We start from the raw sequence: 15,485 nt of genomic DNA on the forward strand, positions 1-15,485 counted from the left end.
ATATGACTAGTATGTAGGATGTGACTAGGATGTGACTAGTATGTAGGATATGACTAGTATGTAGGATGTGACTAGTATATGGGATGTGACTAGTGTGTAGGATGTGACTAGTATGTAGGATGTGACTAGTATGTAGAATGTGACTAGTATGTGGGATGTGACTAGTATGTAGGGTGTGACTAGTATGTAGGATGTGACTAGTATGTGGGATGTGACTAGTATGTAGGATGTGACTAGTATGTAGCATGTGACTAGTATGTAGGATGTGACTAATATGTAGGATATGACTAGTATGTAGGATGTGACTAGTATGTGGGATATGACTAGTATGTAGGATGTGACTAGTATGTGGGATGTGACTAGTATGTGGGATGTGACCAGTGTGTAGGATGTGACTAGTATGTAGGATGTGACTAGTATGTAGGATGTGACTAGTATGTAGGATGTGACTAGTATGTAGGATGTGACTAGTATGTGGGATGTGACTAGTATGTAGGATGTGACTAGTATGTAGGATGTGACTAGTATGTAGGATGTGACTAGTATGTAGGATGTGACTAGTATGTAGGGTGTGACTAGTATGTAGGATGTGACTAGTATGTGGGATGTGACTAGTATGTAGGATGTGACTAGTATGTAGGATGTGACTAGTATGTAGTATGTGACTAGTATGTAGGATATGACAAGTATGTAGGATGTGACTAGTATGTGGGATGTGACTAGTATGTAGGATATGACTAGTGTGTAGGATGTGACTAGTATGTAGGATGTGACTAGTATGTAGGATGTGACTAGTATGTAGGATGTGACTAGTATGTAGGATATGACTAGTATGTAGGATGTGACTAGTATGTAGGATGTGACTAGTATGTGGTATGTGACTAGTATGTAGGATGTGTCTAGTATGTAGGATGTGTCTAGTATGTAGGATGTGACTAGTATGTAGGATGTGACTAGTATGTAGGATGTGACTAGTATGTAGGATGTGACTAGTATGTAGGATATGACTAGTATGTAGGATGTGACTAGTATGTGGGATGTGACTAGTATGTAGGATATGACTAGTGTGTAGGATGTGACTAGTATGTAGGATGTGACTAGTATGTAGGATGTGACTAGTGTGTAGGATGTGACTAGTATGTGGGATGTGACTAGTATGTAGGATGTGACTAGTATGTAGGATATGACTAGTATGTAGGATGTGACTAGTATGTAGGATATGACTAGTATGTAGGATGTGACTAGTATGTGGGATGTGACTAGTATGTAGGATATGACTAGTGTGTAGGATGTGACTAGTATGTAGGATGTGACTAGTATGTAGGATGTGACTAGTATGTAGGATATGACTAATATGTAGGATGTGACTAGTATGTGGTATGTGACTAGTATGTAGGATGTGACTAGTATGTAGGATGTAACTAGTATGTAGGATGTGACTAGTATGTAGGATATAACTAGTATGTAGGATGTGACTACTATGTGGGATGGGTCCTGCGGGTGTGTAGTGGTGAAGGAGGAGAGTTGATTCTTGTTTTCCTATTTCTACAGATGCTCGGATGCAGCGCTTGTTTTGTGGATGCAGCAGGAAGTAAAGGGCGGGGCTTAATGACATCATCACTGAGGAGACTGAGGGAGTGAATGGCGGGAAGAGAGTCTGGTCTGAGGCAGTTAGAGAAGGAGACAGAAGCCGTATGATTCTGAGGTAAAAATCAGAGAAAATAACTAGAGAAGAAGCCTAAACCAAGAGCGGAGATGTATATACTAGGGAGGAATAAGAGAGAATAAGTTTGTTCAGAAGAGAGATATCAATACTAACGAGAGACAAGACATATCTGCTGACAAGGATAGGATTTCTCTTATTACCCAGAAAGGTGCAGATACCTGTGAGGTAAAACATCAGATGCTATGGACACATTGGATTAGACTGTGGTTATACCATATTCCTCAGGAAGGAATAAATCTAAGAGGGAATTTTTTGAAAGGTTCATTGGGAGACAACACCCGTCAGCCATCGCTCTCCTCACTGTGATGACTGTGACTGCAGATAAGAAAACTTTTGTAATTGATGTCAATCAGCCATTTCTGTGTGACTACAAAGGACATATTCACAATACAAGTAAAATATTGTCAAAGAAAATATCTATCAACTATAAGTAAAAGAGTAGATTTATTGGTCAGTTGATCCATGTTATCTCTGTTGCAATCAAATGTAGTGACTTATTATTTTAACCCCAGTTAACAAACCCTATGTGCCATGCTTCACCCACAATAAGACAGCCCCCCCCCCCCTCTGACATCCCATCGGCCCTCTGCAACGCAATCGCGGGGCGCCGATGATTGTCATGGCAGCCAGGGGCCCTTTGAAGGTCTGCCATATTTGTGCTCCTATTAAGTCCTGCCAGAGGCAACGTAAAAAAAATCAGCATAACATAACTGGTATCGCCACGTCCGTAAATGTCAGAATTAGTACAATATAATCGCAGTAAAAAACAAAATCGCTAGTTTTTGGTTAACTCATCAAAGAGGGATGAAAAAGTTGTATGGAACCCAAAATAGTACACAAAATAGTACCAATAAAAACTACAGCTCTCCCTGTGAAAAACACCCCTCGTACCGCTAAATCGACGGAAAATGCAAAAAGTTATAGCTCTCAGAATATGGCAACACAAAACAATTTTTATTTTTAACAAACATTTTTTTCCTTGTAAAGTAGTAAAACATAAAAGAAACAAAATAAATTTGGTATCGCCGTAATGGTATTGACCTGCAGAAAAAAGTTAATATGTCATTTTTACTGCACGGTGAAAAGGAAACCCGAAAAACAAAGGAATGACAGGTTTTTTTTTCCCCATTCCACCACACAAATAATTTTTTTCCCGTTTCCCAGTACTTTATACGGTACCATAAATTGTGCCATGAAAAACTACAACTCGTCCCACAAAACAACAAACGACAGGTACATATAACTCAGACAAGGACTCTCGCAAACAGAACTTCCACTTTCGGCGAGGTATACTGTGTACCCAGACCATAGGGACCAAGTTCCCACATTAGCAGCTAATTTTTATTATAATTTTTTTATAAAAAGAAGAAACCTCCCGATCATTTTCTGTTTATGATGTTTTAGATTTTCGTGTAGCCTGAATGCTCTGTCCTAGCAATACCACGTGCCATAAAGTGTCTTCTAATGTCAAAATAGGACATTAAATGGATGGATAAGAGGTTCATAGGACCCTCGGGTTCTTGCCTGTACAACGCAAGCAAGTGTTCTAATATATCTACGGATGATGGCTGATATATGTAATTAGCACTAGAGGTGAGCGCAGTCCTGTGCAAACGCCATAACTCCAATGGATATTAGGTTCGTTGGTTCGGGGCTGTGGATTTTTGCATTTCGGTGTTCTTTTCTAACCATCAATATATTGTCGACAGAAGACATAAAATATAATAAATTATATGTAAAAGTTTAATTCTCCGGAGATGGAAGGACGTGCATGAGCTGAGCTCCCGGGGACCGTAACTAATCCGGCCATCATCCTGACCTGATCTGGTGCTGAGCAGTCGCTGAACTACTCAGACTGTCTCTCCGGTGATCCTGGACTAAGAAGACGGGCATCTTGTGACGCCATCCCTCTGTGCTGCTCGTGGGCTGACCGCGTGGTGTTCTGCGGCCTTACATTGTGGAGCTGCATACCTCCATCCCCCATATCCAGTGCCTGTGTCGCCGAGTGCCGCTGTCCGGGTGAGCTCCTGACTACCCCTGCTTCTTGCCTGTCTGTCGGCCTTATGGCTGCAGGGGGTGAGATATATAACTACTGGCGGCGGCCATTTTCTTTGACTTTACCTGACCTGGGACACGCTGATATTACCTGCTGCACACTACCTGTTTAAACCTCATTTGCTGTAACAGGCTAATTAAGCTCTCTTGCTCCTATATATATATACCTGTGGAAAGTGACAGCTCTCCTCCTTCGTTGGATTGTTCTTTACTATATACTATATATTGTTCACAATGAACAGATCTAAGCATCAATCTGCAGTTGACAAATTGAAGGACTTTGCTCGTACCGAGCAAGATGATGATGGTTCTGCTCCGCGCAAGATGAGATCCTCACAATCTAAGCAAAGAGAAGATGGTTCCCAGTCGCATCATGTGATGGACCCTGATTCGGATCCGGAACCCACTCTCAGACAAGTTTCTATGCAACTTTTGACGGCCATAGATGCCTGCAAAACGGGTAAAATTGATGAGATAAAGATTGATGTCAGCCTGCTTCGTCAAGACATGGACAATATTGTATGACGCATGGGAGAGTTGGAAGATAGACTCTCTCGGGTGGAAGATAGAGTTGGTCCTCTTGCTACTACCCTCACTGATACTAAGCGTAAGGTGGAAGCTTGTCAATCTAAAACTGATGGCGATGTCTTTGAATTGTGTTTCATGGAATGTACGTGGCCTAGGGACTGTGTCCAAGCGGACCTCCGTTTTTTCCCAACTTAAAAGATCTAATCCCCACCTAATTAGTCTGCAGGAAACACATCTTATTACTGATAGATCTGACTGTTTAAGGAGGCCATGGGTCCAATGGGCATGTCATTCTTGTCATACCACCTATTCTAGAGGAGTCTCATTATTAATACATAGATCTCTGAGATGGAACCCCATACAGATTCGTAGAGATCCTTTAGGCAGATTTGTGTTTGCTTATGCTGAAATTGATACCAAACCTTATGACATTTTGTGCATTTATAACCCACCGCAGGTGAAAACCTATGTCCTCCAGGCTGCCATTGCATTTGCCCATCAATTCCCTAATTCCTCTGTTTTATGTATGCGTGACTTTAATCAGGTGATGAATATTAATATGGATCGTTTTTCACGTGGCACTTCCTTGTCTTTGACACCTCATACTCCGCTTAGTCAGTTAGTAGATGGTGTGGGCTGGATAGATATGTGGAGGTACCATCATCCCCAGGATTTAGAATATACCTACCACTCAGTTGGGAGGCATACTCTCTCTCTCGAATCTATTTTCTGCTCACCAAATTTGTCTCTGTATGTTGGTTCGGTTTCACATGATCGTAGGGGGATTTCAGACCATGGTGCCCTTGTTGTTAGATTGGAATTTCCGGGCCGACGCCTGTTACCCACTTGGAAGCTACACCCAGTTTGGTTGAAGCAGATTGGTCCCTGTGATCGTATCCCAGACATAAAAACAATAGCTCAATTTTTGCAGGTTCATGACCTTCCTATTGCACACACCTTGAAATGGGACACGTTTAAAGCTTACTTTCATGGTTGTCTGCGATCCACTATCTCATACATTAAAAAAACTACGGCTCACTAAGAAAGGAATTTAGAGAGTAATTTGGCTGCCCCCTCAGAGGACTATAAATCTGCTTGGATGAGTTAATCTCTCTTGTATCAACATCAACTTCATTTGAAAACTAAGCGCAAACTTTTTTTTTTACAAAACAATATTATTTTGAAATGGGTAACCAATCTAGTCATTTATTAGCCCACTTGATTAAAGAGGATAACGCTCCTAGCTCTGTTTGTAAAATTAGAGATTCCTCTGGCCTTGTGTTAACAGAGGGGGGTGCTATTGCCGCTGGGTTTATGGACTATTATACAGATTTGTATAGCTCTTCTACTCATTGTGATATAGATGACGTCCTGGCCTATCTGCAGGATCCCACCTTCCCCGCTTTAACACATGAACAGGTCACGTTACTTGATGCCCCTATATCTATGGAAGAGGTCCAAGAAGCCATGCGTGATATGGCGTCTAATAAATCTCCTGGCCCTGATGGACTCCCTATTGAGGTCTACAGAAAATATCAGGATCATGTTAACCCCTTATTGTTGGATACTCTCCGTAAAGCTATTGAAACCCATTCTCTCCCCTCCACCTTCTATGATGCCTCTATTATAGTTCTCTTGAAACAAGGTAAAGCTCTGGAGTGTTGTAGCTCGTATAGACCGATTTCCTTTCCGTATTTGCGATAGCTATAGTGGCTACAGCGATTAGTTTACGATCTACCCCTATGATAACGAGTGTGCAGTGGAGAGGGATCACTAGTGTGGTGGATCTGTATGCAGATGACATGGTCCTTTTCCTAAGTAATCCTTCTGAGTCCTTTGGCCTGGCTGATAATTTACTTGACACTTTTTCCAGATTTTCAGGGTTAAGGGTAAATTGGCAAAAATCACCTAGAATGTATACAGCCTCTACTCCACCGCTGGATCCGATAGTGTGACAATGTGGTTTAGAAGTGGTTTACATATTTGGGAATTGAGATGGTTCTGGACCACAATGGGGTGATGGATGCAACTATAGATCCGCTATTAACTCACATAAACCTGAAATTAAAGTTGTGGTCTAAGTTACCATTGTCGATTGCTGGTCGGATCAACTTGATTAAGATGGTCTTCCAACCTAAATGCTTATATATACTGGAGCATATGCCGGTTTCTGTCCCTCAGTCATATTTCCGTTCACTGCACTCCTTATTTATTACATTCATCTGGGGCTCCTCTCGTTCTAAACTTAAACTCACTACCCTACAGCGCCCCAAAGCAGAGGGGGGAATGGCACTGTCTGACCTGCACATTTATTATTTAGCTGGCCAGTTGCGAGGCATTAGTGATTGGTTCCTAGATGAACCTCTGTCAGACTCGACTAGGTATCTGGCCTCTCTGGTGGCGGGTAGCACTCTTATCAGTTACCTAGAATACCCTCATTTTACGCGACCTACAGAGTTGCTCCCCTTACATAGAATGGCTTTAAAAATATGGCGCGCTGCAAAAAATATATCGCATTATACTGAAGTTCTCCCGGAACTGCCTCTATGGGATAATCCTACCCTGCCTTCATTATTTAGCATACAAGACTCGTGCTTTTGGCAGGACTTAGGTGTAGGGAAGGTTGGAGACGTTTTTGCTGAGGGTTCCTTTGTTACACCCCTGCAGTTAAGAGGCTCACGACTTCCCTCACGTACAGAGGTATAGATACTTTCAGCTTCGCCATGCCGTCCACTCCCAGTTTCCGCAGAACATTAGTGTTATATCTGACTATCCCCTTATTGGTATCTTGAAATCACAGGGACCTAAGGGCCTCATATCAGCACTGTACACCCATCTACTCTCTTCCAAGCTCACTTCGGTACCGTTGCCTGTATTTGATAGATGGTTGGGGCAGATTCCATATCTTTAATCGGAAGATAAAGATGCAGTGTTTAGCTCTCATATGTCAGTTTCTCCAGCGATAAATAATAAATTGATACAATTATATATTATACACCAATTGTAATGATGGGGGTAGGGAAACGGACAAGTGAGCCCTAATCTACCCGCCACTCTGTCCCTGCCTACTTGCAACGACCCGCCCTAGGCGACGGGGTACAACTGGGCGGCGGTCCCTACGCTCAGTAAGTGCACGAGACAAACAGACAAGGGTACACAAAGCAAAGGGAAAAGGGGCAGTTGCCCACGGCAACACCGTGAGCAACAAGAGTGGTGAACGAGCCGAGTCAAACCAGGAGTGTACGAGGTACCAAACGCAGAGCAGGAGAGTAGTCAGTAAGCCAGGGTCAGTATCGAGCAGGATCAAATAGTCAGAAGCTGTAGCTGGGCCAGGAAACCACACGAGAAGAATCACAAGCAAAGGAGGAACAGGAAAGGCAGGTATAAATAGACAGAGGGCGGGAGCTAGCTCCGTCTGGCCAGGCTGCGATAGGCTCTCCCACTCCTAAGCCTGCCAGCCTGAGTGGTGGAAGCTGGAGTCAGTCTCAGAGACATAGACTCAGGTGCAGTACCCCCCCCTTTTATGAGGGGCCACCGGACCCTTTCTAAGTGGACCTGGTTTATTGGGGAAACGGAGGTGGAACTTCCTGACCAATACCCCAGCGTGAACATCCCGGGCGGGTACCCAAGTCCTCTCCTCAGGCCCGTATCCTCTCCAATGGACCAGGTACTGGAGGGAGCCTTGGACCATCTTGCTGTCCACAATCTTGGCCACCTCTAATTCCACCCCTCAGGGGTGAGAACGGGAACAGGAGGTTTCCTCGAGGGAGCCAAGGACAGGGAGCAGCGTTTAAGGAGGGAGGCATGAAACACATCGTGTATTCGAAAAGATGGGGGCAGCTCCAGTTGGAAGGAGACAGGATTGAGGACTTCAATGACCTTAGACAGCCCAATAAACCGGGGAGCAAACTTCTTGGACGGAACCCTAAGGCGCAAGTTCCCAGACGATAACCACACCAGATCCCCGACCATAAACAAGGGGTTAGCAGAACGTCTTCTATCAGCCTGAGTCTTTTGTACACTCAGGGACGCCTCTAGGTTCTTCTGAACCTGGGCCCAGACTGTGCACAGTTCCCGATGAACGACCTCTACCTCGGGATTGTTGGAACTACCAGGTGAAACAGAGGAGAACCGTGGATTAAACCCAAAATTACAGAAAAAGGGGGAGACCCCTGACGAGTTACTGACCCGGTTATTAAGGGAAAATTCGGCGAGGGGAATGAGACCCAATCATATTGACAGTCAGAGATAAAACACCTTAAATATTGTTGTAGAGATTGATTAGTCCTCTCAGTTTGGCCATTAGTTTCAGGATGGAAGGCAGAGGAGAAGGACAGATCAATCTCCAACTTTTTACAGAAGGCTCTCCAAAACAATGAAAATTGTACCCCTCTGTCCGAAACAATATTGACAGGGACCCCATGGAGACGCAGGATGTGTTTGACAAACAAGGTAGCTAACGTCTTGGCATTGGGTAGTTTCTTGAGGGGCACAAAGTGGCACATCTTACTGAAGCGGTCTACTACAACCCACACCACCGACTTGCCTTGAGATGGAGGCAAATCGGTGATAAAATCCATGGAGATATGGGTCCAAGGTCTCTGGAGAATGGGCAAAGAACGTAGTAAGCCCGCTGGTCGGGACCTGGGAGTCTTGGACCTAAAACAAACCTCACAAGCGGCGACGTAGGCCTTAACGTCTTTAGGCAACCCAGGCCACCAATAGTTTCTGGCAATGAGGTGTTTGGTACCCAGGACGCCTGGATGACCAGATAGTGCGGAGTCATGATTTTCCCTAAGTACCCTTAGCCGGAATTGCAGGGGAACAAACAGCTTGTCCTCAGGAAGGTTCCCGGGAGCTGAACCTTGATCAGCCGCAATTTCAGAGACTAAATCAGAATCAATAGAAGAAATGATTATACCAGGAGGCAAAATACAAGCAGGATCTTCCTCCGAAGGAGGGCTGGCCATGAAGCTACGCGACAGTGCATCGGCCTTAATATTTTTAGACCCAGCCCTATAGGTAACCAAAAAGTTGAATCTGGTAAAAAATAGCGCCCATCGAGCTTGTCTCGGGTTCAGCCTCCGGGCAGATTCTAGGAAAACCAGATTCTTGTGGTCGGTAAGGACCGTCACCTGGTGCCTAGCCCCCTCCAGGAAGTGGCGCCTCTCTTCAAATGCCCATTTAATGGCTAAGAGTTTGCGGTTGCCAATATCATAGTTACTCTCAGTGGGCGAAAACTTCCTGGAGAAGTAGGCACAGGGACGGAGATGGGTGAGGGACCTGGTACCCTGGGACAAGACAGCCCCCACCTCGGATGCGTCAACTTCCACGATAAATGGCTCCATTTGGTTGCGCTGAACCAGCACCAGGGCCGAGATAAAGCACTTCTTAATGACCTCAAAAGCCTGGACAGCCTCAGGAGGCCAGTGGAGGAGATCAGCACCTTTGCGAGTGAGGTCCATAAGAGGCTTAGCGATGACCGAGAAGTTAGCAATAAATCTCCTGTAATAATTAGCGAAGCCCAAGAAACACTGTAATGCCTTCAGGGAGGCAGGTTGGACCCATTCCGCCACAGCCTGGACCTTGGCGGGGGCCATGCGGAATTCATGAGGAGTGAGGATTTGACCCAAAAATGGTATCTCCAGTACCCCAAACACCGTGAGCAACAAGAGTGGTGAACGAGCCGAGTCAAAACAGGAATGTACGAGGTACCAAACGCAGAGCAGGAGAGTAGTCAGTAAGCCAGGGTCAGTATGGAGCAGGATGAAATAGTCAGAAGCTGTAGCTGGGCCAGGAAACCACACGAGAAGAATCACAAGCAAAGGAGGAACAGGAAAGGCAGGTATAAATAGACAGAGGGCGGGAGCTAGCTCCGTCTCACCAGGCTGCGATAGGCTCTCCCACTCCTAAGCCTGCCAGCCTGAGTGGTGGAAGCTGGAGTCAGTCTCAGAGACATAGACTCAGGTGCAGACTGATTGCCTATGGGCGTATACACAGAAGTTGTGCCTGGCAGATCCTTTACACCAATCCTATTTGAGCCCTATTAGATTGCATAAAATGGGTAGAATACCCACCACGGAATGTCGCAGATGCCATTGTTTGGATGCAGATTTCTGGCATCTTATGTGGAACTGTCCATATATTTCAAATTATTGGGCACAAATATATAGCCTCTTATCCTCCCTTTTACCGTCCCCTGTGCCCATTTCCCCTAAGGTGGCTTTATTTGGTATCTTAGGCTGTGTTCACACGAGCACATTAACGTCCGTAATGGACGGACGTATTTCAGCCGGAAGTCCCGGACCGATCTCAGTGCAGGGAGCCGGGCTCCTAGCATCATAGTTATGTACGATGCTAGGAGTCCCTGCCTCTCCGTGGAACTACTATCCCGTACTGAAAATATGATTACAGTACGGGACAGTTGTCCTGCAGAGAGGCAGGGACTCCTAGCATCGTACATAACTATGATGCTAGGAGCCCGGCTCCCTGCACTGAGTTCGGTCCGGGACTTCCGGCCGAAATACGTCCGTCCATTACAGACGTTAATGTGCTCGTGTGAACCAAGTCTTAGATGAAGAGATTTGGCCACACTACATGCGAATTTTCTTGAAAGAAACCCTGTTTTTTGGCTAGGAAGGCCATAGCTATCCGCTGGATGGCTGATAACGCACCCTCGGTTGCTCAATGGAGAGGTCTTGTTAATACAGTGATAACATATGAGCGATTAGTATATCAACATAGAGGGTGTCCGGATAAATTCTTCAAGGTCTGGGGTCCCTGGTTAGATACTCCAGAGACTTTTGATGTAGAGGAACATTAACGTTTGTCTCGTGGTGTATGTCCCTAACCTTATTCGGTTATTGCTTTGCCTATTGCACACACTCCTCGTATAATTGTGATATTGTCACGGCATAGACAACAGGTTTTATTGTTGTTTAAGTGTTATTATTGACAAACTATAAAAAAGTTTTTGAATGTTGCTGATTACCCCTTCCCTATATATTTCCTTTCTGTATCCCATGTGATGTAACATAATTTATTTTTTGGTGCACTTGTTTGCCCTTCATCCTGTCTGCAAATTTTTAAATAAAACGTATTTTTAAAAAAAAAGTTTCATTCTCCAGAATATTCATTAACCCCTTAAGGACGCAGCCTAGTTTTGGCCTTAAGGCTCAGAGCCCATTTTTCAAATCTGACATATTTCACTTTATGTGGTAATAACGTTGGAATGCTTAAACCTACCCAAGCGATTCTGAGATTGTTTTCTCGTGACACATTGGGCTTCATGTTCGTGGTAAAATTTGGTCGATATATTCAGTGTTTATTGGTGAAAAATTGCAACATTTAGAGAAAATGTTGAAAAAATTGCATTTTTCAGAATTTAAATGCATCTGCTTGTAAAACAGACGGTTATACCACCCAAAATAGTTACTAGTTCACATTTCCCATATGTCTACTTTAGATTGGCATCGTTTTTAGAACATTCTTTTATTTTTCTTGGACGTTACAAGGCTTAGAACATAAACAGCAATTTCTCATATTTTTAAGAAAATTTCAAAAGCCTTTTTTTTAAGGTACCTCTTGAGTTCTGAAGTGGCTTTGAGGGGCCTATGTATTAGAAACCCTGATAAAACACCCCATTTTAAAAACTAGACCCCTCAAAGTATTCAAAACAGCAGTTAGAAAGTTTTTTAACCCTTCAGGCATTTCACAGGAATTAAAGCAATGTGGAGGTGAAATTTGCAAATTTCATTTTTCTTGCTGAATTTCAATTTTATTCATTATTTTTTTCTGTAACACAGAAGGTTTAACCAGAGAAACACTACTAAATATGTATTGTCCAGATTCTGCAGTTTTTAGAAATCTCCCACATGTGGCCCTACTGCGCTCGTGGACTAAAACACAAGCCCTAGAAGCAAAGAAGCACCTAGTGCATTTTGAGTCCACTTTTTTATTAGAATATATTTTAGGCAGCATGCCAGGTTTGAAGAGGTGTTGAGGTGTCAAAACAGTAGGAATCCCCCAATAGTGACCCCATTTTGGAAACTACACCCCTCAAGGAATTCATTTAGGGTTGTTGTTACCATTTTGACCGCACAGTTTTTTCACAGCACGTATTTGAATTGGGCTCTGAAATGAAAAAAATTTCACTTTTTCCAATAAAATGTCATTTGTGATCAAAATTTCTTATTTTCACAGGGAACAAAATACCCCATTTTGTTGCCCAATTTGTCCTTAGTGTGGAAATACCCCATTTGTGGTGATAAACTGCCGTTTGGGCCCATGGGAGGGCTCAGAAGGAAAGGAGCGCTATATGTTTGTTGGAGTCCAGATTTTGTTGGATTGGTTTTCGGGTGCCATGTCGCATTTGCAGAGCCTCAGAGGTATCAAAGCAATGGAAACCCACCAAAAGTGACCCCATTTTGGAAACTACACCCCTCAAGGAATTCATTTATGGTTGTTGTTAGCATTTTGACCACACAGTTTTTTCACAGCACCTATTTCAATTGGGCTGTGACATTAAAAAAATTAAATTTTTTCCAATAAGATGTAATTTTTTACCAAAATTTCTTATTTTCACAGGGAACAAAATACTCAATTTTGTTGCCCAATTTCTCCTGAGTGCATCAATACCCCATTTGTGGCAATAAACTGCCGTTTGGGCCCATGGGAGGCCTCAGAAGGGAAGGAGCGCAGTGTGTCAAAGCAATGGAAACCCACCAGAAGTGACCCCATTTTGGAAACTGCACCCCTCAAGGAATTCATTTATGGGTAATGTGACCATTTAGACTCCATAGTTTCTTCACAGAACTTATTTGAATTGGGCTGGGAATTAAAAAAATATATATTTTTTCCAATAATATGTCATTTTAGCTCAAAAATTCTTATTTTCACAAGAAATAAAAAACTCAATTTTGTTGCCCAATTTGTCCTGAGTGCGGCAATACCCCATTTGTGGTGATAAACTGCCGTTTGGGCCCATGGGAGGGCTCAGAAGGAAAGGACCACCATTTGGCCTACTGGGGATTTTCTAGTGCGAAGTCATGTATGCAGAAGCCTCTGAGGTACCAGTACAGTTGAAACCCGCAAGAAGTGACCCCCTTTTAAAAACTACACCCTTAAGGCATTCATCTAGAGGTGTAGTGAGCATTTTGACCGGAGACCTACACCCCATAAACTGTAATGTGGGTTCTCCCGGGTATGGCAATACCCTACATGTGGCTGTTATCAGCTGCCTGGACACACAGCAGGGCCCAGAGGGGAAAGACGAGGGGGGATAAGCTGTGTGGAGTGCATCAGGGTAAGTAAAATTGGGGTAAATTATAAACCAAGGGATGTATGATAAATTTTAAAACACTTTCATACAGAGCTCTGGTTATTCGGGACACGTGTCACATTGATATATTGTGTCATCCCTTATCGCCCTCTTATAGCAGACTTTGCACCTCTTTTGACTTTTTCCCTTCTTGCCAGTTTGGGGAACTTCTCCTGGAAAGTGTTGCCCTGGTACGATGCGTGTGGGCTCGCTTCCAGAAGTACTGGGTGCCCCCCCTTCTTGGTCCCTAAAGATTAGGTTCTTGATAATCACCTCTTGAAATTCCAGGAAAGTTCCCGTCTGGCCTGCACATCGACGTAGCATGTACACATTGTACAATGCGATCTGTATGATGTGCCCGGCCAGCTTCTTATTCCACACCGCATGGCGCTGTAGGGCTTCAGGGCTTGATCTTACAAGTCCATCCCTCCCATGTACCTATTGTAGTCCAGGATGCAGTCTGGTTTGGGGGTGGCCTTTCCTTCATATATCCTAAACCTGTAGGTATACCCTGATGCACTCTCACAGCTTATACATCTTCACGCCATACCTTGCCCTCTTACCCGGCAGGTACTCGCGGAATTGAACCCTCCCTTTAAAATGTAACAGGGACTCATCAATAGAAATACACTTCTCGGGGGTGTATGCTTGGGAAAACCGGGCACTGGAATGGTCTAATAGGGGTCTCCGTTTATACAAACGGTCAAAAATGGGGCCATCTCGGGGTGGGCACGGCTCATTATCAGTATAATGTAAGAAGTGAAGTATTGCCTCATTTATTTATTTTTTTAGGTTCCAGTTCAGTTCTGAAGTTGCTTTGAGGGGCCCATATATTAGAGACCCCTATCAAATACCCCATTTTAGAAACTAGACCCCTCAAAGTATTCACAACAGCATGTAGAAAGTTTATGAACCCTTTAGGTGTTTCACAAAAATTTAGAGCAAAGTAGAAGTGAAATTTACATTTTTTTTTGGTCAGAAAATCCTCTTTATACCATTTTTTTTATAACACAAAAGGATTTATCAGTGAAACGCAAATTAATACGTATTGCCCAGATTCTGCAGTTTTGAGAAATATCCCACATGTGGCCCTAGTGCAGTAATGGACTGAAGCGCCGGCCTCCGAAGCAAAGGAGCACCCAGTGGATTTTGAAGCCTCTTTTTTATTAGGCACCATGTCCGGTTTGAAGAGGTCTTGTGGTGCCAAAACATTGGGAACCCCCCAAAAGTGACCCCAATTTGGAAACTAGACCCCTTGAGGAATGCATTGTAGTTTTCTTGGGGTGCATGCAGCTTTTTGATCAGTTTTTATTCTATTTTAAGTGGCGCGGTGACTAAAAAACAGCAATTGTACTATTGTTTTTTTTTTCGTTTTTTTTTACAGCGTTCACCGTGCGCTATAAATGACATATTCACTTTATTCTGCGGGGCGATACGATTACGGCGATACCATATGTTTATAGTTTTTTTTTGTCTTATGGCGTTTGCACAATAAAATACGTTTTGTAAACAATCATTCACTTTTGGTGTTACCTTATTCTAAGAGGCAGAACTTTTTTATTTTTCAATCAATAAAGCCGTGCGAGGACTTATTTTTTGCGTAACGAACTGTAGTTTCGATCAGCACCATTTTTAGGTACATGCGACTTTTTGATCTCTTTTTATTCCATTTTTTGGGAGGTGAAGTGACCAAAGAATTGTGATTGTGGTTCGGTTTATTATTATTTTATTTTACGGCGTTCACCGTGCGGGATAAATAATGAAATAATTTTGTAGTTCAGGCCGTTACGGACGCGGCGATACCAATTATGTATAGTTTATTTGTTTGTTTATATATTTTTATTAATAATAAAGGAC

At 43.4% G+C, this 15,485-nt stretch overlaps 1 protein-coding gene across 1 annotated transcript in view; it reads left to right on the plus strand.

The window, feature by feature from the left end:
* Nucleotides 1-15,485, plus strand: part of LOC142665092 (olfactory receptor 5AR1-like) — a 50,458-nt gene that overhangs the window by 30,751 nt on the left and 4,222 nt on the right. Inside the window, exon 2 of the mRNA XM_075844636.1 lies at nt 1,552-1,705. Within this exon, the coding sequence (XP_075700751.1) occupies nt 1,695-1,705 (11 nt within the window). The 5' untranslated portion in view covers nt 1,552-1,694. The remainder of the gene's footprint in view (nt 1-1,551; nt 1,706-15,485) is intronic.

The sequence above is a fragment of the Rhinoderma darwinii genome, chromosome 12 (genome assembly GCF_050947455.1).
Source record: "Rhinoderma darwinii isolate aRhiDar2 chromosome 12, aRhiDar2.hap1, whole genome shotgun sequence".
In the NCBI taxonomy this organism is placed as follows: Eukaryota; Metazoa; Chordata; class Amphibia; order Anura; family Rhinodermatidae; genus Rhinoderma; species Rhinoderma darwinii.